Consider the following 24,161-nt stretch of genomic DNA (forward strand, 5'->3'; position numbering starts at 1 on the left):
CCTGCCGTCTCGGTGGCCCAGCCAGCGCAGGCGTCCCAGACAGCCAAGCCCCGCTCACACATCCCAGTGCAGGCGGCTCCGACCCGCTCCCGCATCCCGCAGCCCAAAGGCATTGTGACCCCGAAGCGCCGGGGGCCGGCCCCCTCGCGCGCGGCGGCCCCTGTGATCGCCCCGGGGACCTCCTCGGCGACCGACCGCTAAGTGTTCTGCAGTGGAACGTGTGCGGCGTGCGCGGCAAGGTTAACCTCCTGCGAGCTGCGATCGGCACCGACGGCTTTGACGTCATCCTGTTACAGGAGACGCTCCTTCGGGAGGGCCAGTCGGTGCCCTTCAAGGGCTACAGGGCCTTTTACCTCCCTGCCGTCGCCGGTGCGGCGCGTGGGTGTTGTATCTTGGTCAGGGATGTACTTCCCTGTTCTCGAGTGCATCGCCCCGTGCTGTGCGGTGCCGGTGTGGAGGTATTGGCAGTCAAGGTGACCTTGCCGAGCGCGTGTGTCGCGTTCTACTGCGTGTACAGTGGGCCGCGGGCCGAGCCCGACTGCACTGAACTCCTCTCCCTGGCTAATGACGAACCCACCTTCATCGGGGGTGACTTCAACGCCCACCATGAAAGGTGGGGGAGTAGGGGGAGGAACCGCGCAGGGCGCCACCTTGCCTCGGCCTTGGAGGACGTTCCTGGGGTTGCGCTCCTCAACACCGGGGTGCCCACGCACATGGCTGGTGGCGTCCTGGACCTCAGCTTTGTGTCGCAGCCACTTGCAGTCGACGCGACGTGGACCCTCCACCCGCACCTCGCGAGCGACCATTTCGCCTCCGTTGTTGCACTCCCTGTCCCGCCGCCTGTGTTACCACAGCGGCCTCCTCGCTGGAACCTGCGCCGGGCTGACTGGCCTCGGTTCCGCGGGGCCGTCGCCCGTCGTCTGGCCGCCACCATCCGACCCGACGACCTCGAGGCGGCGGACGCGCGCCTGGTTGACGCCTTCACAGCAGCTGCTGATGAGGCGATCCCCCTCCTCCGGCCTGTGGCGGTGGTCCACCGTGACAGGTGGTACTATACCGAGGAGGTGAGGGAGGCGAACCACCGAGTCAACCAGGCCCGTAAGCTTAACAGGAGAGTCAACACGGAGGCGACGCGAGGCTTGCTGCGCGCTGCTGTCCGTCGCGCCAGAAACCGCCGACCGGGTGCAGGAGGAGCACTGGCTGGCGTGGTGCGAGGGACTTGACGGCTGTACGTCCGCTGCAGTCCTCTGGCGGAAGCTGAGGCCGTCGCCGGGGTGCCGTTGCGCGCCCAGCTCTACACCCACAGCCCCAGGCCGAGGCGGAGCGGCTCGTTGCCACCTTCTCCTCCCGTGCTGCTTCCGCCCGGCTTCCGGCCCGCACTCGCGCCCTGCGGAGGGAGGCGAACCCCGGGAGTAGCCGCCTTCAGGGAGGCCTGCCTACAGGCGCATGTCACTGACGCGCCTATAGAGCTCTGGGAGCTGGGCAGGCCATCCCAGGAAGGACACCGCCACCGGAGTCGACAGGATCCCCTCCTTCCTGGCGAACGCTGGCCCGGACATGCTGGCGGAGGTTCTGGGACTCTTTAACAGGTCCTTCGAGCTCGGAGCACTGCCAGCCTCCTGGAAGCTGGCCACCATCGTTCCCATCCCCAAGAGTGGAGACGGGCTCCAACATCGCCCGATCTCCCTCCTAAGCTGCCTCGGCAAGTGTATGGAGCGAGTCCTGCTTCCGCGCCTTCAGTGGGCGATGGGCCCCCTCCATCACCACCTCTTTGCCTTCCGCCGGGGCAGGGGCACCAGGGACTGCATCTCCACCCTCCTCTCTGGTGTCTTGGGGAGACGGGCGGTGGTGGTATTTCTCGACCTCGAGAAAGCTTTTGAGCTCGCCTCAGCCCCAGCCATGCTCTCCATTCTCGCTGAACGGGGCGTCCGTGGCCGCCTGCTGGCGTGGGTGGGCCATTATCTGGAGGGACGGAGAGCGGCCGTCCGATTTCAGGGCCATACGTCCGCGATAGAGACTTTTGAGAACGGCACGCCTCAGGGTGGCGTCCTGAGCCCGTGCTGTTCAATCTGCTCGTCGAGAAGTTGGCGGCCCTTCCGACGAGCGGAACCGCAAGAGTCCTATCGTATGCGGACGATGTGGCCCTGGTGGTGTGGGGCCCCAACCAGGTGGCCTGCGCCCGCCAGCTCCTCCGCCGGCTGACTCAGACGTGCGCCGCCCTAGGGCTGGTCGTCAACAGGACTAAGACGAAGGCCATGGCCTTCCGCCACGGCCACCTTCCTGAGCCCTTCGACCTCGAGGTACGCCCGTGCCGTGGGTGCACACTTACAAGTACCTCGGGGTCACTGTTGACTCCAGCCTGTCCTTTGGCCCGCACATCGCCCGTGTGCGGGATGAGGTCCGGCGGCGCACTAATGTGATGAGGGCCCTTGCCAGAACAGCGGGTGGGTCTGGGGACAGGGTCCTGCGGACTTTCTACATCCAGGGCGTTCGGTCCTGTATTGATTATGGGACGCCGTGCCTGCTGACGGTGGGTCCGGCGGCGCTTAGGCCGCTGGAGACAGCTCAGAACGCCGCCCTCCGCGTCATCATTGGCGCCCCCATGTGGACGAAATGCGTGTGCCTCCGGGCGGAGGCACGCGTGTGCAGCGTCGCCGCGAGAGTCACCCAACTCTCAGTGGGGCATCTGGCGGCGCTGCTCAGATGCATGGGGGCGGAGCAGCTCCGTGCCTCCGTCGGGCAGGCCCTCCTGCAGGACCCTCTCCTGTTCCGCAAGAGAACGTGGGCGACTGTGGCGGCGGCCACGATTCGCAATAGCGAACTCCCCCACGCCCTTGTGACGGCTGTGGACGCCCCCCCCCCCACCTACGTTGCCCGCCCCCCGTGGGAGCCGCCTGCCTTAACAGCCACCATACGGCCGCTCGCCAAAAGGAAGGCCCTCCTCACCCCTCTGGAGTTGGCCAGGGAGGCAGACAGCAGAGAGCGGGAAGCAGCGCACCCTGGAGCCTCCGTGTACTTCACGGACGGCTCCGTCAACCACCAGACGGGGGCTGTCGGCGCTGCTTTTGTGTGCGGTGGGGTCACTGCTGTTTTTCGTCTGCCAGACGGTTGTTCCTCCACCCAGGCTGAGCTGGCAGCCATTGGCGGGGCGCTGGATCATGCAGTGGAAGGGGGTCGGGGCCCTGTCTTGATCCACTGCGATTCAGTCCCTGCCATCCGCTCTCTGCTACAGGACCCCCCGCGCGACAACGTGTCTCTCCTCACCTCCATCCTTGCGAGGCTGGCAGAGTTGAGAGGCAGGGCGCCCTGTAAAGTTAACTGGTTGCCCAGCCACTCGGGCGTGGCAGGCAACGAGGCGGCGGACGGCGCTGCTGCTGAGGCAACGCTCCTGCCTGCTGTCACGCGGCCTGTTGTGGTTAGCCTTGCCCAAGTGAAGAGGGCCATGGCCGCACGATCTGCTACTGGGGTCGTCAGGGAGCTGGAGGAGGCCCTGGCTGCGGGCTCGCCGTCCGCGTTTTGGTACTCGGCGGCCACTAACACCGGCGCCCGCCAGCTGCCGCCAAATCTGCCGAGACGGGAGGCATCCAACATCCGCCGCCTCCGTCTCGGCTACAAATGTGCGTCGGTCCTTCACCCGGATGACCCTGTCCCTGTCGAGTGCCCGTACTGCGAGGAGGAGGTCCTCCAGCCGCTCCTCCACTACCTCCTCGAGTGCGGTGCGACGCGCAACCTGCTTCCAAACCGGGAGGGGCTCTCAGCGCCAGCCTTGGTGGGGGCCCTGGACGACAGGGCGCTTACTGCCCTAGTGCGGGCATATGAGCCGCCCAGGTAGGCTCTCTGTTCTGTATATATGGGCGTGTTAGTGCGTGTATGTATGTGTGGGTGTTTGTGTGTGAGTATGTGCGTGAATGAATTTTTAAGTCAGCTACAGGACGCCTGGTGCGCCTGTGCCCCAACCCACTTAGTGGGAAGGGGTGTTAACAATCTATATATGTGCGTACATTGGCGTGTGTGTGCGCGTGTGTATGTATTTCTGTACCTGCACACGTGCGCGCGGCGTGCCGTGTATGCACATATATAGCCCCAGCCATGACTGCGACGGGCCGTCGTAGTCGACAAAGGCCCGTTCCCCTTCTTAGGGGTTAATCTTAAAGGAAGGAAGGAAGGTGGGCGGCATTGGCTTCCCGGACCTGGCAGCGTGTGCACCTCTTCCCCACCTTCTAGCAACAGCTCTCGCGGGCGAGCGATTGAGCTGCTCTGCTACTGCCAGGCTGTGAGTCGCCGTGTCAGTGCTCCCTGACTACGTGCTACTCACTCCCCGGAGTTGCCAGCGTTACCACGCGCCTTCCACCTACCTGCCCCGCGCTGCACACTTCACCCTGCTCCGCGCTCTGCCGTGCCAGTGTACACCGTCTGCGTGTCACTGGTCACGCGTCGCTCGTTACACGCGACTGCAGCCCTCCTGCTGCTCTGTTTTTGTGTTTTTTTTTTGTCTTTTGTTTGTGTGTTTGAGCCTTAGACCCTGGTTTAGTACGACGCCGAACCCCGAGGGCAGTGCCACGAGGGGGCCCCTTAGGATAAAGGGGTGGTTAGAGGAACAACCAGGGTTATTGTTAGGTCCCCCAAGACCCGCAAGGGGCGACAGCGGCGCCTGCCGAGCCCTTTAGAGGGTGGGCAGGCTTTAGCCCTCCGCTGCCGTAGGCAAGCCGGCTCCTCGTAGGCTAGATTTTGTTACTTTTTTATTTTATTTTTTGTTCAGTGTCTAGCTGTGGTCCAGCCCGAGTGCTGTCTTGTTGCTAGGATGTCCTCGGACAAGCGTGTCCGCCCCGCTAGCGACTCGGAGAGCTCCGACTCCGAGTCGCCAGCTGATAAGCAGCTACGCCTTGAGTCGGGGAGTGAGAGTGATGAGGCGGCCCTTATCCCACTCCCCGACTCTTCTGATGAGGATTGGGTGGTAGTGGGAAGGGTGCGTGACCGTGCCCACCGCTCCCACCCACCTCCGCCACCTTCGCCTCCCCGCTCCCGTTCACCACTTGGCACCTCCGCTACCGCCAGCCTGCCCAGCGGCTCACGCCCGACGCCGTTCCCCGTTCTACTGCTACTGCCCCACTGCTGCCACCTCTACTGCCTCCACCGCTGCTCCTACATCTGCCTCCGCCGCTGCCCATTCCAACCTGCTCGGTGCCGTCTCGCACCCCGAGCAGGCTGCTGCCCGCCACGCTGCTGCATCTCCTGCCAACCCCAAGGTTGTCGTCCCTCCAACACCGGGGTTCGAGACTGCCCTCGACCTGGAGGAGGCCCTGGAGGAGGAGCTCGGCTCCGCCTCCAGATGCGCTTCCTGGAGAACGGCAGCGTGCTGGTCACCCCGCCTTCCGAGGAAGCCCTCCGTGCCCTCATGGACACCACGTCGGTGCATGGCAAGGCGGTGCAGTTGCGGCTGATGGGCGACGCAACCACCAAGGGGGTGGTGACCACTTACCCGGTTGCCATGCCTCTCAAGGCTCTCCTCCGCCACCCGAGCGTCGTCACGGCAGAGCGCTGTATGACGCGCGACAACCTTGCCACGAGGCAGGGCCTCATCTCGGTGAGGGTCCCCTTGCCAGGCATGCTCGACCTGGGGAGCTGGGGCGTATTTTACACGCGCCCTTCAACGCCGAGCCCCTCCGTTGCTATCGCTGCCAGCAATACGGCCACCATCGCTCCCGCTGCAATCGCCAGGCAGTGTGCGGCATGTGCTCGGGGCAGCACATGACGGAGGCCTGCCTTGCGAAATACAAGGCCGGCGAGAGCGTGACCGCCCTCTGCCCCAACTGCCGCCAGCACCACCACGCGTGGAGCCGGCGCTGCCCCTCCCGGTTGAACATAGTGGATCAGGGGAATCCAGAGTCAGGAGGAGTGGCGTGCGGCCCCAACCCCTCTCGGCCGGCGTGGACCGGGCGTTCCCGCTCGAGGTCCCAGCGTCGGCCTGCCCCACCCGGTCAGACAACGCTCGCCTCCGGGAGCACTTCCCCTCCACCACCGGCCACGTCTCGCGGCAACGCTGCTCCGGCTGTGCCGCCGCCAGCTACGCCTCCTCCACCGCCTGCCACGCAACCCCACCCGGCCTCCTCCTCAACACAAGCCCCTCCCCCACGCCCGGCATCCGCCTCGGTCCCCTCCACGCAGCTCACTCCCGCAGTGCCTCCACCGGCCCTCCCCCAGCGCGTAAGGCGTCGGAGGAACCGCCGGCGCCCCCCCGTGATCGCGCCAGCTGCACCCCTTGTTCCTCCTCCCGGCCATGTCCTGGTCACCAGGGCTGCACTAGAGGGGATGCTGGCGAGCTTCGCTCTGGCGCTAACCGGCCTCCTAAAGCTAACACCGGACGAGGCGGCGCTGCGAGTCATCGCGAAGGCGACGGTGGAGGAGTGTTTCCCCACCATCGACAGTCCGGTCGCGTCTCCCGCCACCCCGCTGCAAACTCCAGTTGCTGCGCCTCCAGCTGTGCAGGCCCCTGTCCGCGAGGACGCTCCACCTCCCGCGGCGGAGGCCCGCATGGAGGTCGACGCGCCCTCCCGGGCAGCAGTGGCACCTGCCGTCTCGGTGGCCCAGCCAGCGCAGGCGTCCCAGACAGCCAAGCCCCGCTCACACATCCCAGTGCAGGCGGCTCCGACCCGCTCCCGCATCCCGCAGCCCAAAGGCATTGTGACCCCGAAGCGCCGGGGGCCGGCCCCCTCGCGCGCGGTGGCCCCTGTGATCGCCCCGGGGACCTCCTCGGCGACCGACCGCTAAGTGTTCTGCAGTGGAACGTGTGCGGCGTGCGCGGCAAGGTTAACCTCCTGCGAGGTGCGATCGGCACCGACGGCTTTGACGTCATCCTATTACAGGAGACGCTCCTTCGGGAGGGCCAGTCGGTGCCCTTCAAGGGCTACAGGGCCTTTTACCTCCCTGCCGTCGCCGGTGCGGCGCGTGGGTGTTGTATCTTGGTCAGGGATGTACTTCCCTGTTCTCGAGTGCATCGCCCCGTGCTGTGCGGTGCCGGTGTGGAGGTATTGGCAGTCAAGGTGACCTTGCCGAGCGCGTGTGTCGCGTTCTACTGCGTGTACAGTGGGCCGCGGGCCGAGCCCGACTACACTGAACTCCTCTCCCTGGCTAATGACGAACCCACCTTCATCGGGGGTGACTTCAACGCCCACCATGAAAGGTGGGGGAGTAGGGGGAGGAACCGCGCAGGGCGCCACCTTGCCTCGGCCTTGGAGGACGTTCCTGGGGTTGCGCTCCTCAACACCGGGGTGCCCACGCACATGGCTGGTGGCGTCCTGGACCTCAGCTTTGTGTCGCAGCCACTTGCAGTCGACGCGACGTGGACCCTCCACCCGCACCTCGCGAGCGACCATTTCGCCTCCGTTGTTGCACTCCCTGTCCCGCCGCCTGTGTTACCACAGCGGCCTCCTCGCTGGAACCTGCGCCGGGCTGACTGGCCTCGGTTCCGCGGGGCCGTCGCCCGTCGTCTGGCCGCCACCATCCGACCCGACGACCTCGAGGCGGCGGACGCGCGCCTGGTTGACGCCTTCACAGCAGCTGCTGATGAGGCGATCCCCCTCCTCCGGCCTGTGGCGGTGGTCCACCGTGACAGGTGGTACTATACCGAGGAGGTGAGGGAGGCGAACCACCGAGTCAACCAGGCCCGTAAGCTTAACAGGAGAGTCAACACGGAGGCGACGCGAGGCTTGCTGCGCGCTGCTGTCCGTCGCGCCAGGGAAACCGCCGACCGGGTGCAGGAGGAGCACTGGCTGGCGTGGTGCGAGGGACTTGACGGCTGTACGTCCGCTGCAGTCCTCTGGCGGAAGCTGAGGGCCGTCGCCGGGGGTGCCGTTGCGCGCCCAGCTCTACACCCACAGCCCCAGGCCGAGGCGGAGCGGCTCGTTGCCACCTACTCCTCCCGTGCTGCTTCCGCCCGGCTTCCGGCCCACACTCGCGACCTGCTGAGGGAGGCGAACCCCGGGAGAGTAGCCGCCTTCAGGGAGGCCTGCCTACAGGCGCATGTCACTGACGCGCCTATAGAGCTCTGGGAGCTGGAGCGGGCCATCCCCAGGAAGGACACCGCCACCGGAGTCGACAGGATCCCCTACTCCTTCCTGGCGAACGCTGGCCCGGACATGCTGGCGGAGGTTCTGGGACTCTTTAACAGGTCCTTCGAGCTCGGAGCACTGCCAGCCTCCTGGAAGCTGGCCACCATCGTTCCCATCCCCAAGAGTGGAGACGGGCTCCAACATCGCCCGATCTCCCTCCTAAGCTGCCTCGGCAAGTGTATGGAGCGAGTCCTGCTTCCGCGCCTTCAGTGGGCGATGGGCCCCCTCCATCACCACCTCTTTGCCTTCCGCCGGGGCAGGGGCACCAGGGACTGCATCTCCACCCTCCTCTCTGGTGTCTTGGGGAGACGGGCGGTGGTGGTATTTCTCGACCTCGAGAAAGCTTTTGAGCTCGCCTCAGCCCCAGCCATGCTCTCCATTCTCGCTGAACGGGGCGTCCGTGGCCGCCTGCTGGCGTGGGTGGGCCATTATCTGGAGGGACGGAGAGCGGCCGTCCGATTTCAGGGCCATACGTCCGCGATAGAGACTTTTGAGAACGGCACGCCTCAGGGTGGCGTCCTGAGCCCCGTGCTGTTCAATCTGCTCGTCGAGAAGTTGGCGGCCCTTCCGACGAGCGGAACCGCAAGAGTCCTATCGTATGCGGACGATGTGGCCCTGGTGGTGTGGGGCCCCAACCAGGTGGCCTGCGCCCGCCAGCTCCTCCGCCGGCTGACTCAGACGTGCGCCGCCCTAGGGCTGGTCGTCAACAGGACTAAGACAAAGGCCATGGCCTTCCGCCACGGCCACCTTCCTGAGCCCTTCGACCTCGAGGGTACGCCCGTGCCGTGGGTGCACACTTACAAGTACCTCGGGGTCACTGTTGACTCCAGCCTGTCCTTTGGCCCGCACATCGCCCGTGTGCGGGACGAGGTCCGGCGGCGCACTAATGTGATGAGGGCCCTTGCCAGAACAGCGGGTGGGTCTGGGGACAGGGTCCTGCGGACTTTCTACATCCAGGGCGTTCGGTCCTGTATTGATTATGGGACGCCGTGCCTGCTGACGGTGGGTCCGGCGGCGCTTAGGCCGCTGGAGACAGCTCAGAACGCCGCCCTCCGCGTCATCATTGGCGCCCCCATGTGGACGAAATGCGTGTGCCTCCGGGCGGAGGCACGCGTGTGCAGCGTCGCCGCGAGAGTCACCCAACTCTCAGTGGGGCATCTGGCGGCGCTGCTCAGATGCATGGGGGCGGAGCAGCTCCGTGCCTCCGTCGGGCAGGCCCTCCTGCAGGACCCTCTCCTGTTCCGCAAGAGAACGTGGGCGACTGTGGCGGCGGCCACGATTCGCAATAGCGGACTCCCCCACGCCCTTGTGACGGCTGTGGACGCCCCCCACCCCACCTACGTTGCCCGCCCCCCGTGGGAGCCGCCTGCCTTAACAGCCACCATACGGCCGCTCGCCAAAAGGAAGGCCCTCCTCACCCCTCTGGAGTTGGCCAGGGAGGCAGACAGCAGAGAGCGGGAAGCAGCGCACCCTGGAGCCTCCGTGTACTTCACGGACGGCTCCGTCAACCACCAGACGGGGGCTGTCGGCGCTGCTTTTGTGTGCGGTGGGGTCACTGCTGTTTTTCGTCTGCCAGACGGTTGTTCCTCCACCCAGGCTGAGCTGGCAGCCATTGGCGGGGCGCTGGATCATGCAGTGGAAGGGGGTCGGGGCCCTGTCTTGATCCACTGCGATTCAGTCCCTGCCATCCGCTCTCTGCTACAGGACCCCCCGCGCGACAACGTGTCTCTCCTCACCTCCATCCTTGCGAGGCTGGCAGAGTTGAGAGGAGCGGGGCGCCCTGTAAAAGTTAACTGGTTGCCCAGCCACTCGGGCGTGGCAGGCAACGAGGCGGCGGACGGCGCTGCTGCTGAGGCAACGCTCCTGCCTGCTGTCACGCGGCCTGTTGTGGTTAGCCTTGCCCAAGTGAAGAGGGCCATGGCCGCACGATCTGCTACTGGGGTCGTCAGGGAGCTGGAGGAGGCCCTGGCTGCGGGCTCGCCGTCCGCGTTTTGGTACTCGGCGGCCACTAACACCGGCGCCCGCCAGCTACCGCCAAATCTGCCGAGACGGGAGGCATCCAACATCCGCCGCCTCCGTCTCGGCTACAAATGTGCGTCGGTCCTTCACCCGGATGACCCTGTCCCTGTCGAGTGCCCGTACTGCGAGGAGGAGGTCCTCCAGCCGCTCCTCCACTACCTCCTCGAGTGCGGTGCGACGCGCAACCTGCTTCCAAACCGGGAGGGGCTCTCAGCGCCAGCCTTGGTGGGGGCCCTGGACGACAGGGCGCTTACTGCCCTAGTGCGGGCATATGAGCCGCCCAGGTAGGCTCTCTGTTCTGTATATGTGGGCGTGTTAGAGTGCGTGTATGTATGTGTGGGTGTTTGTGTGTGAGTATGTGCGTGATTGGTTTTTTAAGTCAGCTACAGGACGCCTGGTGCGCCTGTGCCCCAACCCACTTAGTGGGAAGGGGTGTTAACTATCTATATATGTGCGTACATCGGCGTGTGTGTGCGCGTGTGTATGTCTTTATGTACATGCACACGTGCGCGCGGCGTGCCGTGTATGCACATATATAGCCCCAGCCATGACTGCGACGGGCCGTCGTAGTCGACAAAGGCCCGTTCCCCTTCTTAGGGGTTAATCTTAAAGGAAGGAAGGAAGTGAGCGGCATCGCTTCTCGGCCTTTTGGCTAAGATCAAAGTGTAGTATCTGTTCTTATCAGCTTAATATCTGATACGATCCCCATGTGGGATCTACGATATTAATCTGATTTTTGGACTATGGCGAAGTGCTAGGGGCTTGCTCCACCTTTGCCGCGGATCGGCCCGGTATTGCAGTACCTCCGGGATCGGTCCACTCCCCCAGGGGAGAAAATAACTCGATATAATTATAGTGCCTAAGGCTATGCTCTTAGGTATCAGCCGCCCTCGTGGTGTAACGGATTCAGACGCCGTGTCACGGCTCCTGGAGGTGATAGACAGCTCAGCTCCTCTTCCATGCTGACCACACGTCTCAACACACCCTTCTGCAGGGAGCGGAGCGGGTGGTGTGACCTGATCAGACACTTGGGTGGTCCCATGACACTCCCCCAGCGGAGGGCCACTGCCCGCTCATCTACATAATTTTAAATTATTTGCACTATGCAAGATGTAAACTGAAGAAGAAAGTTTGCCGGAGATCGGCCCGGTATTTATAACCCTTGCCTTCATGTTGGGTCCATGCTCCTTCTGCCATGGATCAGTTTACCTTTGCCGGGGATCGCACTGGTATTGCAGTACCTTCAAGGTCGGTCCCCTCCCCCAGGAGAAGAATAAACACTTGTTGCAATGCTATACTGTGGATCGGGTAGGTATATGATCCGTGTGAGTGTCTTCGTCTTGCACGAATCGGCTCTATAAACAATCACGGCTCGTGTAATCAAGGGTGGAGTGAATACAAAGTTATGTATTCTAATACTTCAAATTCCAACGAATACGAATCGAATTCTAATACACTGAAAAGGTTTTAAATCAAATAGAAATACAAATACTTCTTGAAAGTATTCATGAATACTTTTTACTGAAAAATACCTTTATGACTCCAGAAGACGCCGCACCACTGTACTCACAATATCCCATTAGCAATAGGATAGTAGAGACAAAAATCCACAAAGCCTGTATCAATCTGGACTATCAGTGGCAACTCAGCGAGTCAGACTCCAGACGCTGTGCTGCCAGTCTGCGAACTTATTACATACACCTGTAGTGCGGCGACGGCCTGATGAACGAGCCTCCCATAACCCACTTAGCCAGTGGGGTACCTCTTTGGCCGACTCTGTAAGGAGTGGCTCTCCCGTCGCGAGTTCAATCCCAAACAGCCGGGGAATACCCTCTCCTTGTTGTGATTAATTTCTCGTGTTATTTCGATACACGCAGAGGCCGTGTTGGGAAATAGGAAGGATGGAAAAATAAGCTCGCGGGGCATTACAGTGGTGGCATAGCGGTGGGCATCCTCTTCTGCAGTTCTGTTGAGTTTCCCCGAAGGGGTAACAGGTAGGATGGCCCATGCTCCGAGGGTAATAGAAAATGGGAAGAGTTGGAGGTATGTCTCAAAGGGACATTGTGGAGTTATGTCTCAAAGGGACATTGTCAACACACAGAAATTAATCTACATAGGGGGGAAAGCCGTGTAGTGCGGCGACGGCCTGATGAACGAGCCTCCCATAACCCACTTAGCCAGTGGGGTACCTCTTTGGCCGACTCGGTAAGGAGTGGCTCTTCCGTCACGCTGGTCGCGGGTTCAATCCCAGGCAGCCGGGGAATACCCTCTCCTTGTTGTGATTAATTTCTCGTGTTATTTCGATACACGCAGAGGCCGTGTTGGGAAATAGGAAGGATGGAAAAATAAGCTCGCGGGGCATTACACACCAACCAGCAAACAGTGCATAAAAAAAAAGAGAAAAATGCGTTTACTCTTTCGAGTGGTAATTCCTCCGTGCGTTTCACTCATACTGGATACAAGAGTGATTTCGGTGTTCACACTGACTCCCATCACATTACATTTAGCTCAAATTAAAAAAAAAAACGAACTTTTCTTTATCAGCAAGTTTCTTTGGAAATATTTACTTGTAGTTAAGTCTCTCCTCAATCGTTTTCTGTCAAGTCATGAACTTGATGGCGTTCTCAACTAAATGTTTTGTTATTTTCCATCACGAGTAAAGTTCCCCTATGGTAGGTTTAGACTCAAATATATGCTTTTCCAATTAACAGTTTCACTTGATGGTCGTTTAAGGAGTATATTCTCGGGAATCTTGTTTGAGACGCGAATTAAATGTCATGATGATAAACCTGTGTTGGTTTGTTCTGGCGGTAGAGGGCGTACAGGCAGGCAGCGGGCCACACTTGGCCCGTGGAACTTTTTACATTATTGATTCATGTACTCACCTGCAGAGCTTTATGATGATTTTGACAGTAATAAAACTCTGAACTTTGCTATTATTCGAAGGGTAGTAGCGTGCGGCCTAGTGATTGAAGAATAACTTATTTGTTCATAAGGATAATTTTGTGGAGTGCGCGTGTGGAGCCTGCAGAGATGTGGGTGGCCGGGTTGCTGCGGAAAGCATACTTACCTGGCACAGGAGATACCGTGATCATGAAGGCGGTTTTCCCAGGGCGAGGCCCGCCATTGCACTCCGGCGGTGCTGACCCCTGCGATTAACCCAAATGTGGTTAACTCGAGTGCGATATTTTTGATAGCGGGGGATTGCGTTCGCGCATCCCCCTTCCTAATCCACATTAGTTATATACTAGATAGGAATATAGGTGTACAGCGATAAGAAACACTTGTCAAGTTTTCCTTTGATGTTTAAATGTGATAGTTTTGCTTTAAGTGGCTTTGCATTTTACAAGCTCTTGTCTAATTGTCCTTTGATATTGAAATATGCCAGTTTTGATATAAGGAGAATGTATTTGGGAAGCTAAATTATATTTTTCCTCTGATAATCAAATGTTCGTTTGGAAAAATAAATTATTGTATTTTGCTGATACGATTTTAAGTTTCATTCAGAACACGATTTGTGGTGAATCTCCTGCGCTATTAGTAGAGCCTCTTAGCTACATCTAGGTTCCCCATGGACATTCAGGTACTTAGTGTCTGCATTTGGATAACTTATTGTCTTGTTACTCAGCCACGGATTTGAATAATTTCGTAGCGTTACATTTTGGTGTTCTTTCTTCGTTGATACTTGTTCCACGTGAATAATTTCGTAGCGCTAGTTTTTGGCTAGTTTGCATGGAGTACACAGCTTGTGAAGCAGGATCTGGGTGTAAGACTTCTCCTCAGCACCAACAAGGAGAGTTTCCTCTCGAACAAACAACATGACGTGTCTGATCTTCAGCCATGTAACCACACTGAGGCTGATACTAGGATACTGCTCCATCTCGCCCATGCAGCACAGCAGCGCCACCAGGTTGTCTTGGTTCGCACAGTCGACAGTGATGTGGTCATCCTGGCCATTCACTTCTTTTCATCACTTGGGCTGTCCGAGTTGTGGGTGTGTTTCGGCAGTGGGAAAAAGATGCGTGATATTCCTATCCACATTATCTCTGCCCAGCTGGGACCATCAAGGTGCCTGGCACTGCCACTATTCCACGCGGTCACTGGCTGTGACACCGTGTCACAGTTTCTGGGATGTGGCAAGAAGTCAGCCTGGCACTGGCAGAGCACACCAGGACTGACGGACACCCTTGTTGCCCTCACCAGTGAACCCCAAGAGCTCAGCCCACGTCTCGGCACATGCGCACTCTAGAGCGCTTCGTTGTAGACATGTACAGCAAGAGCTGTGGTATGGAACGAGTCAGTGAGGCTAGGCTTCGACTCTTCACAAGTGGGAAAAAGACATTAGAGGCCTTACCACCAAGACAAGCTGCTTTGTATTAACACATCCGCAGAGCAATGCTGCAGCCCAGCTTCTTTTGGATTCAGGCAACGTCTGTCCACCAGGACATTCCTGACTTCCATGACTGGGGTGGCACAAGGACAGCAGTGGTGGATGGTTGCCCTTTTGGACAACCCTTGAGGACAGCAGTAAGGCCTGTTCCATCCTTTTGCAGTGTGGCTGTGCAAAGTCATGTACAGGGAACTGCAAATGCTGCAGAGCTGGCGTTCGTTGCACAGGTCTGTGTAAATGCGAATGTGGATGTGTGAACAATGAGGATTCATGAATCGGTGTTATACAGTCACAGGAAGTGGTCTGATTGATACACTGGTTGGTTGATTGATTTAATTTACTGCCTTATTGATTGGATAGTGTTTGTCTTGATGGTTATTAGCCGATTTTGTTGATCAATAATTGATACCTTGATCTCGGATATAAGGCTTATGTGTTGAAAAGAGAATGAAATACAAACATAAGCTATGAAAATAGGTTTTACTTGTGGTTCTATGGCTAAAAGTGTCAAAGTTATGGAAATTTTTTTTTTTTTTAGCGGCCGCCCTATTGGAAAGCGTCCCTTGTCAATGCTATCGCCAAATAGACATCAGATTTTGAATCAGCGAGGTCTAAAACCCCAGAAAAGTGCCTTTAATAGTAATTATGTGACTTTTGGTTGGCTAGTAACGAAAAAGTCAGTTTTTGAGTGCCCGCCATTTTGAATTGTCGAATATGGCGACCCTATTGAGAATTGGCTTTGACTCCCGGCAGATTTGAATTCAGCATGTCAAAAACTACTAGTGTGCCGAATTTCATGCTTGTAGAAGAATTTTCGCAATCCGTCCTTAAAATCCCCCTAACAGACCAGACTACTCGATGGTGACACGGTGATCATTGAAGGTGAGGGAAGGACTCGTCTAGCTACAAGGTGAAGTGGCCATGCAGCCCCTGATGAGGCAGCTGTCAGCTAGGAGCCTCCCAGAAGCTTACAAGAAATACTGACAATATGCATTGTTGTTGTTTTTTCTCTGAATGCAGTGCAGTAACACATGCCTTCCACAATACAAATCTCAAAATATTGATGTATAAAGTTTGAGTGCAGTCTATCACATTGTATTTTGGCAGGGGGTGATCAGGCCAGATTGTTTTTGGTTAGTTATAGTTAGGGAATATTAGGTTAGATTTAGTTTTGTTAGGTTTGTCATACGCTTCGCGCATTTCCGTATCCAGTTGTGGCAGAGAAGGCTGCGCTCATCTCCATATTCCCTGTTAAGTTAGTCAAACTTCACCCCTCCCCCCCCTGGTGGATTTCTCTGCTATGGATGACACAGTTCAGTCTGTCCATGCATGTGGTGAGGACATTGAGTTCACCAAAAGTTTCACTTACCTTGGTAACATAGTGCATAACAATAGTTGGTCTTACCAGGAAGTCACTCCATGGATTGACCTGGCCCACAGTGTTATGGAATCACTCAACACAAGCATATAGGACAAAAATCCGAATTTTCAAGTCGCTTGTGCTCCCCCTCTTTCTTTATCGCTGTGAGACATGAGCACTGCGAATTATGACGTGAAGAGGTGTGTTGATGGTATGAAGTGCCTTCACAGGATCATGGGGTACCTCTGAAATGATATGCCGAACCAGAGACTATTTGATGAAACTGAATCAAGGCCTCTCACTGTTTAGTCCGGCATTATGGGCATGTGGCACACTTCCAGGACGTCATTCTTTCCAGTAAGGTAGTTTTTGTACGTACAAGACAACACTGAGTGGAGGAAACCAAGGGTCTGGGGCCCACATAGCTCATGGTTCGACAAGTTGATCGATCCTGCCAAGTGGGGGTTTTAACTGAAGGGGTAGTGTTGCTTGGAGGCCCACTCAGAGGGACTGTCGGGAGTGAAAGCAGCAGCCGGAGGGTGAGTGAAACAGCGCGCAGCCTGGCATATGCTCCTTGTTAGTTAGTTAGTTACAGGGTCAAAGGCCAGTGTGACAGAGATGAACACTTAGGCCAACTTAACCTACCTTTCATTGGATTTTTTGTTTTGTTTTGTTTTTTGTTTAGTTCATTAAGGAATGTTGATTTGTTTGATTTATTTACTATTGTTACAACAATTGATTTTCTATTTACAGGGAAGGTAGCATTCAATATTGCATTCTGCAAAATATACAATGTGCTATATATTTAGCAAAGATTATTCACTAATAATGACAAATAAAATCATAATTTAAAGACTAATAATTATTGAACACTAAATACTACAGTGTAGGAAGCAGACACTTTAAAAAAAGAATAATCAGTATTAGTTTCCTTTAAGCTTTAATTCCATTCTCTATTATATCAGTTGTATGTATTTATATTCACCCAGGGAGATTTTGGTATACTAATCATTGGGTATAGGCCAGCGTGGCCAGGGCAGGTTAGGCTGGTTGAGACTATATTTTCCAGGTTTGGGTAGGTAGTAGTAGTGAATTTATTTACTGCATTTACAAAAGTAGTAAATTTCTTTTCAACTTACATAGTGCAAACAAACAAATACAATTATGCAGATGAGCAAAAAGAGGTGTTCCCTGTACCTCAGTTAAGCGAGTTCAGCATTCAGCGAGTAGGTTCCTATGAAAACTTTCTTTGAGTGACAAGCAAGGTTGGGGTGAAAAGTCATCCTCGTCTCAGCGCGTGTACAACGGGCGCAGAGGCTCTCGGCTGGCCCGTGGAGCCGTCCTTCCGGATCTTTGGGATGCTGCGAACACTCCTGCTGGGCTTCTTTACCTTTTCCTCTCAGAGACACTGAGCCGAATTATATCTCTGGCGGCTGGTTACGCCGCGCGACCCGTTCAATGAAGAGTGAATGTCAGGAGAATGAGGAATATTTTGTGATGAGCGTGTGTGGAGCTGGCGGCGTCAGCACACACATACACACTTGTTATATCATAATTTTAACAGCAATAGAAATACATTATACAATTCAGATTGAAAGTTATTCATGATTTAGGCGTTGAGAACGGCGGACCTGCACAACAGCAGAGACTGCGGTGGAAAGTTCTTTGTTGTAGCTAACAACCATGGCAGAAAACCTGCGCTTCTCAGGGTAACTAAGCCTTTTAAATAATATGTTTTGCGAAAAATATTGATTTGTTTGCAAATCAGTGCTCAAGATTCCAAAATTTGCTTATGATAATACAACAAGTCCACTTTAGCTCCATAATTTATCCCCACAAGTCCGCTTCAACACCGGCTTGGGGTTATAATGCACACAGGTAATTATTTTCACCTGCCACCTGTTGCGCCGTAGCGTATTGGGGGCCGCCGCGGCCCGGGGAAGGTATGATCATACTTCATAGGATCACTTCTATAGTATGACAGCCAAGTTCCCTGACCGAAACTTGGAGTGACCTCACGCCACGATGACGAGGCTAAGTGTCCGGCCCTGAGCGGGAAGCTGCCCCGTGGCCTGGCCAGGGGCTTGAGGACCGTCCACCACCCGTTCGCGGGGCGTGGCGGGCCGAGCACAGGCTGAGTGGTGGAGGACTATAGAGGATCTTCCTTTTTTTGATACTCCTTCCGTTTGGGAGGAAATAATACCTAATATCTGCGACTTCCCAATTTGGGTGTTATGAGCACTCGAGCATGAAGAATATTTTGTGGTGAGGCTGTGTTGGGCTGGCGGCGGTAAGGGAGGCGTTCGGTTGGCGGGCACAGGGCTTCTCGGCCTTTTGGCTAAGATCAAAGTGTAGTAAAAGTTCTTATCAGCTTAATATCTGTTACGATACCCATGTAGGATCTACGATATTAATCTGATTTTTGGACTAAGGGCTTGCTCCACCTTTGCCGCGGATCGGCCCGGTATTGCAGTAACTCCGGGATCGGTCTACTCCCCCAGGGGAGGAATCAGTAAACGATAATGATAATGTTATAAGGTGGATGAAGGAGACATGATTCATGCGTTAATGCTTGGGCTTTGCTTTGTACGGATCAGCTCTGTAATTTCGTGTCTCTGGAGTAGCCAGAAACTTGACATATATTATACTAAGATGAGGGCCATTTCCTGTGGGGTTGCTTCACCTCTGTCACGAATCAGCCCGGTCTTGCAATTCCGGGATCATTTTTACTTCCCCGGGGGTGGAAAAAAAAACAAGATGAATACGGGTATTAGACCATCGTGTGTTGCTCACCACGGCCTGATCACGAACTAGACTTATCGCTATCACCCTCCCGATTAGAGCATCTTCAAAGATTTACCCCTAGTATCACTAGGGGAAACAGGCCCTTGCACGGAGGAGCACGGGCCATTGCCAAAGGCAAGGGTGCCGACAGACCGACTCTATCGGCGATCGAAATCTAGCCGTCCAAGTTGGTCTGTCGACGAGGACTGGCGTGTCTCTGACCGATTAGAGCAAACTCAGTATAGTTAATCTCTGGGTATTGCTAGATGTGTAGGTGTGAGTGTCTAGAGACAGAGTAACCTTGAAGCTGCATCAGGGATTTTTTTTCTTTAAGTGCTGATTCCTTCCCTGCGCTTCGCTCATACTACAAGTGTTCTTGGTGTTCCTACTGACTCATCACTTTATATTTAGCTTCATTTTTCAAGTGCCACCTTTTCTTGTTCAAGTAATACCTTTGGAAATGTTCACATGTCTAAGATACTCCTCAAAAGTTTTGTCCCATCAGCAACTTCAGGGTATGCTCAACTAAAATGTTTTGTTTTTATTTCTTCATGAGTAAAGTTAAAATATTGTAGGTTCAGACACAAATATATTCTTTTTACAGCCCCACTTAATGCTCGTTTAGCGAGTAGATTCTGGGAAATCTTGTTTAAGAGGCGAATTATATAAATATACCTTAGTTGGCTCTGGCGGTAGAGGGTGTGCAGACAGGTAGTGGGCCTCACTTGTCCCATGAAACCGCATTTTGACCTTATTGGGGCCCGTAGGCACTCCTGCGGAGCTTTTTCAATGTTTTTTGACCATTGCACTCCGGGGGTGCTGACCCCTGTGATTAACCCAAATGTGGTTAACTCCAGTGCGAAATTTTTGATAACGGGGGAGTGCGTTCGCGCATCCCCCTAATAACCTCATTATGTTACATTATTATAGGTAGTATGGGTGGGTGGGTACAGTGTACTCAGGATCCCTCTAGGGGATAAAAGGTTAAACCGGACTGGAACCTACCGAAGTATCATGCCACCATGCCAGAAAGCAAGGTAAAGTTGGGGTAGTAGTAGTAAATTTATTTTTATCCCCTTGGTCTCCTTCACTCAGGGGTGTATAATGCTAAAAGCATCGTCGCGCTTCTTGAAGTCACTGTGTGTCCATGTCTCAGCAATACAATAAGACAGGGAGCACACACACACACACACACACACACACATATATATATATATATATATATATATATATATATATATATATATATATATATATATATATATATATATATATATATATATAATTTAAATCATTAGATATTTTACTCTTGATATAACACTTAAATCATTTTAAATACGGTATATTTAATTTTGATTTAAATCAAAACAACCCTGGTACCCATCACGGTTAGTGTAGCGGCTGTGGAATCGCCTACTTATTTTACACCTATGAATAATCGACCTGAATGATCAACATTCAGCACAAAAGCATATTGGCAGTAATTAGGTAGGTGTATAAAACATACCCTGGTTAAACGTCATTTCCATGCGACGCTTTGTTAAAAAGTTATTAACAAAAATCAGTGTTACGCTGGCTCTGATTTTCATAGTAAGTAGGAACATAGATTAGATGTACAGTGTTAAGAAACACCTGTCAAGTTTTCATTTGATGTTGCCAGAGTTGAAAATTGTTCATGCCATGTGAATTTGTGAAATTCATATTTTTCTTCTTATTTTCTAATAGCCATAGTACCTGCTCGAGATAAAGCAGAAGGGGCAAGGTTCACAGATGATAAAACATCTGCTGGTACATGATCGAGGCAGCTAGCTATAGAATACACATAAATATATTCCGCGCCACCACTGTTGTACAGAATTCATGGTTTTCAACTGTGATGAGTTTCTTTTCGCAGACTGATGAACTATAATGTGACTTGCCAAATTAATTACTCCTGCTCCTTTAGACCATCGTTGAATCCCCCTAAATGTTCAGTTACTCTTTCAAAAGTTTTGTCTAATAAGTAAATGGTTCTCTCAACTAAAAAGCTTTCATTTTTCGTCACGATTAAAGTGGGTATTACTCACAAACATATATATTATTTACCTATTCATTGTGCTATGTAGTGCTCGTGTAACGGGTCTTTAGACGGTATTGGGTGTCTTGAGCACTCATGTGGGGTTTGTTTAACTTTTTCTGACAATACCCCAAATATGAATTTTTATTTTAGGCGTAGGGTAGCAGCGCTCAGGCCGGTGTCTGCAGTGTAACAGTCTAGAGCATGAGAAATATTTTGTGGTGAGCGTGTGTGTAGCTGGCGGCGGTAAAGGGGGCATTCGGTTGGTGGGGGGCATCGCTTCTCGGCCTTTTGGCTAAGATCAAAGTGTAGTATCTGTTCTTATCAGCTTAATATCTGATACGATCCCCATGTGGGATCTACGATATTAATCTGATTTTTGGACTATGGCGAAGTGCTAGGGGCTTGCTCCACCTTTGCCGCGGATCGGCCCGGTATTGCAGTACCTCCGGGATCGGTCCACTCCCTCAGGGGAGGAGTAAACTCTCATGATAGTTGCTATGCTGTCTAACGCAGTGAGGCAGTGTTCTTGGGTATCAGCCGCCATCGTGCTCTGAAGGCTCCGTTACGGCTCCTGGAGGTGATGCAGACCGCTCCTCCACACTGATCGCATGCCGAGTAAACTTTCTGCAAACGGAGTAATTCGGTTTTGATTACTCTTCAAAAGTATTCATGAATACTTTTCATTAAAAAATACCTTCATGACTCCGAAAGACGCCCCACCACTCTACTCTTTATATCCCGTGGGCAATAGCTAGGATGGTAGAGAAAAAATCTACAATAAGCATGTATCAATCTGGACTATCAGTCACCGTCCACGCTGGCCAGTGGCAACTTTATGAGTCAGACTCCAGACGCTGCGATGCCAGTCTGCGAACTTGTTACATCAACCAGCTCTTGCTCTTGCTGTACAGGTGACCCGTTGGAGAGTCAGGCTTTCGCATCGGCACAACCTGTAAAAATAAAAACAAAACAAGCAGTATCCATTACAAATCTTCCAATTCCCTATTTCTTGCACACCACATCTTTTCCAGAAAACTCTTCATGGCTTCTATAATTCTATCATTTGCTTCAGTATTCAGTCCCAGCAGCAGCAGCATCCATTCCCTTTCTGCTCCTGCAATCCTCCCATTCACATCCCAGCCCATCTCACTCAGTGCCACCCTCATCATCTCCGTCCTTTCTCTCCGGTACCTCCCACACACCAGTATCACATGCACAACAGTTTCATCCATACCCCTGTCACACATCTGACACACTTTGCTGCGGGACTCAGACCACCTGTAATTTCTTGCATTCACATTCATACACTGCGCTCGAGCTTAGAAGAGAAGATCATCACCCAGGCTTCCATCATACCAGCTGACACAATGCGGGGCTTCCTTTTCCTTGTACCACTCCAAAGCAGTCATTCGTTCCATCGCATGCTTCCACCTCCTCAGACCGTCACCTTTCACTGCACTGTCTATCTCTCTCTTTCACTTTCTCACATCCCATTCTAGACCTTCACTATTCCTGTCAGTCACCTTCCATTCAAAGAAACGCCTCCCTTCCTCTCTGCTCACCCACCTGACTCGCATACCACTGTCATCAACCATTCTCATGCAGTTCTTAATCCATTTGCTCTCATGCACACTCCACAAGTAAACCTTCCGTGCCAGTCTCGCGTCATCCATTCGTTCCAATCTGACTTTGTATCTAAGGGTAGCCTTCCTAAATCTTTCCCTAAAGGTACTCCACCCCATATCACCCCTCAAAGCTTCCACCGCTGCATACCTTGGTGCATTCAAAGCTAACCTACCGATCCTATTTTGCCCTACTTCCAATTTATCCATTTCCAACTAACTCCTTGTAATCACCTCCATCCCACACATCATACTCGGCACTGCTACACTCTTCCACACCTCTCTCAGCACATCATACTTACATGCTTTCATTTTTGCCGCACTTCCCAGACTACTAGGCTAATCTTCTCATTCTTTGTCCTTTCACATCCGCTCGGACTCATCCATACACCCAGGTACTTGTATGCATCTGTTTGCCCTAGCTCTGTGTCTCCTAGCCTCCAGGTCCTATTTCTCTCATCTTCTGCCCCGTTCACAACCATTATCTGACTTTTTTCACCACTATATTTTACTCCAAAATCTCTCCCATACTCATTCACCACATCTAATAGTTCCTGCAGTTCCTCCGCTGACTCACTCATGACTACCACATCATCTGCATACAGAAGCACACTTACCCTGTCTTCTCCCACTTTTACTCCTGCATTCTTTCTCCTCATCCTGGCTGCCAACTCCTCAGTATACAGACTGAAGAGAGTTGGAGACAGGATGCAGCCCTGCCTAACACCTCTTTCACTCCTCACCCACTCTGTCTCTAATGCTCCTAACCTATACCTGGCTCTCGTATCCACATACATACTCCTAATGATTCGCACTATCTTATCACTCAAACCTACTTTCTCCAATACCTTGCACATCACCTCCCTGTTTACTCTATCATACGCTCTCTCAATATCAAGAAACCCAAGATACAACGGACTTCCATTCCTCTTTTTCCTCTCTATCATCTCATTTACCACATACATATTGTCCTCTGCCCTCCTGTCTGTGCGAAAATCATTCTGCTCCTCACCCAGCACTCTCTCTTTCAATCCACTTACACAGCGTTTCATTCAACACAGCACAGAAAATCTTTCCCACTGTATTCGCCAGGGCTATCGGCCTATAATTCTTCAGCTCTTTCTTACTCTTATGTCCTCCCTTGTGTATCAGAGTCACTCTGCATTCGTTCCATTCCCGAGGCACTCTCTCATTCTCCCATACACAGTTGAATAACTCAGTCATTCTGTCTATTACCACCTCACCTCCATTCTTATACAATTCATACGGGATCTCATCCAGCCCTGCTGCCTTGCAGTTCTGCTTCTTCAAACATACCTCGACTTCCTCTCTGCTAATTCTCTCATTCAGCTCATCCGCATCCTTCCTCTCAAGCGTTACACATCCCTCTCTCACCTCAAAAACTTCACCCAACCCTCTAATCTCTTCCCAGAAACCTTTTACACACTCGTTCATCCTATATGTGTCCCTGATATCCTTACCATTTACTTTCAGGCATTCCACGGTTTCACTATCAGTCACACTCTCACCCCTCAAGAATTTATACCATTCACGCCCACCTTCTAGGCTTTTTTCTTTCAGAGCCTCAATCACACTCCTCTCACACCTGACCTTGGCCTCCCTAATCTTTCGTTTAGTGACCCTCTGTTGCCTTACATACTCTGACCATGTTTTCTGATATTCATTCTCTGCCTCAATGTTTTCATGTCTCTCTTTCCTCAGTCTCCTTCCTAGCATCCCTGATCTCCCCATTCCACCACGGCTTGTACTTTCTCTTCCTTCCATTCGTACTCACATACCCAATCCATCGAGTTGCGGC

The 24,161-nt window shown here is 53.8% G+C and overlaps 1 protein-coding gene, 4 non-coding genes and 1 pseudogene across 5 annotated transcripts; all 6 read left to right on the plus strand.

The window, feature by feature from the left end:
- Positions 1-5,748: 5,748 nt before the first annotated feature.
- Positions 5,749-6,768, plus strand: LOC126993021 (uncharacterized). The gene has a single exon (XM_050851847.1). The coding sequence runs from the start codon at positions 5,749-5,751 to the stop codon at positions 6,766-6,768; it is 1,020 nt and encodes a 339-aa protein (XP_050707804.1).
- Positions 6,769-10,759: 3,991 nt separating this feature from the next.
- On the plus strand, positions 10,760-10,952 carry LOC126993031 (U2 spliceosomal RNA). The gene has a single exon (XR_007747267.1). It is a non-coding gene; the product is annotated as a U2 spliceosomal RNA (small nuclear RNA).
- A 2,237-nt stretch (positions 10,953-13,189) lies between these two features.
- On the plus strand, positions 13,190-13,352 carry LOC126993044 (U1 spliceosomal RNA). The gene has a single exon (XR_007747277.1). It is a non-coding gene; the product is annotated as a U1 spliceosomal RNA (small nuclear RNA).
- Positions 13,353-17,822: 4,470 nt separating this feature from the next.
- Positions 17,823-18,020, plus strand: LOC126993037 (small nucleolar RNA U3). The gene has a single exon (XR_007747270.1). It is a non-coding gene; the product is annotated as a small nucleolar RNA U3 (small nucleolar RNA).
- A 175-nt stretch (positions 18,021-18,195) lies between these two features.
- LOC126993033 (U2 spliceosomal RNA) lies at positions 18,196-18,375 on the plus strand (annotated as a pseudogene).
- Positions 18,376-20,992: 2,617 nt separating this feature from the next.
- Positions 20,993-21,185, plus strand: LOC126993028 (U2 spliceosomal RNA). The gene has a single exon (XR_007747264.1). It is a non-coding gene; the product is annotated as a U2 spliceosomal RNA (small nuclear RNA).
- Positions 21,186-24,161: the final 2,976 nt, after the last annotated feature.

This window comes from Eriocheir sinensis, unplaced genomic scaffold, assembly GCF_024679095.1.
Source record: "Eriocheir sinensis breed Jianghai 21 unplaced genomic scaffold, ASM2467909v1 Scaffold544, whole genome shotgun sequence".
In the NCBI taxonomy this organism is placed as follows: domain Eukaryota; kingdom Metazoa; phylum Arthropoda; class Malacostraca; order Decapoda; family Varunidae; genus Eriocheir; species Eriocheir sinensis.

Bases quoted from the DNA above. Each gene is read 5' to 3' on its own strand.
- LOC126993021 (XM_050851847.1), top strand. From the start codon at position 5,749: ATGACGGAGGCCTGCCTTGCGAAATACAAGGCCGGCGAGAGCGTGACC.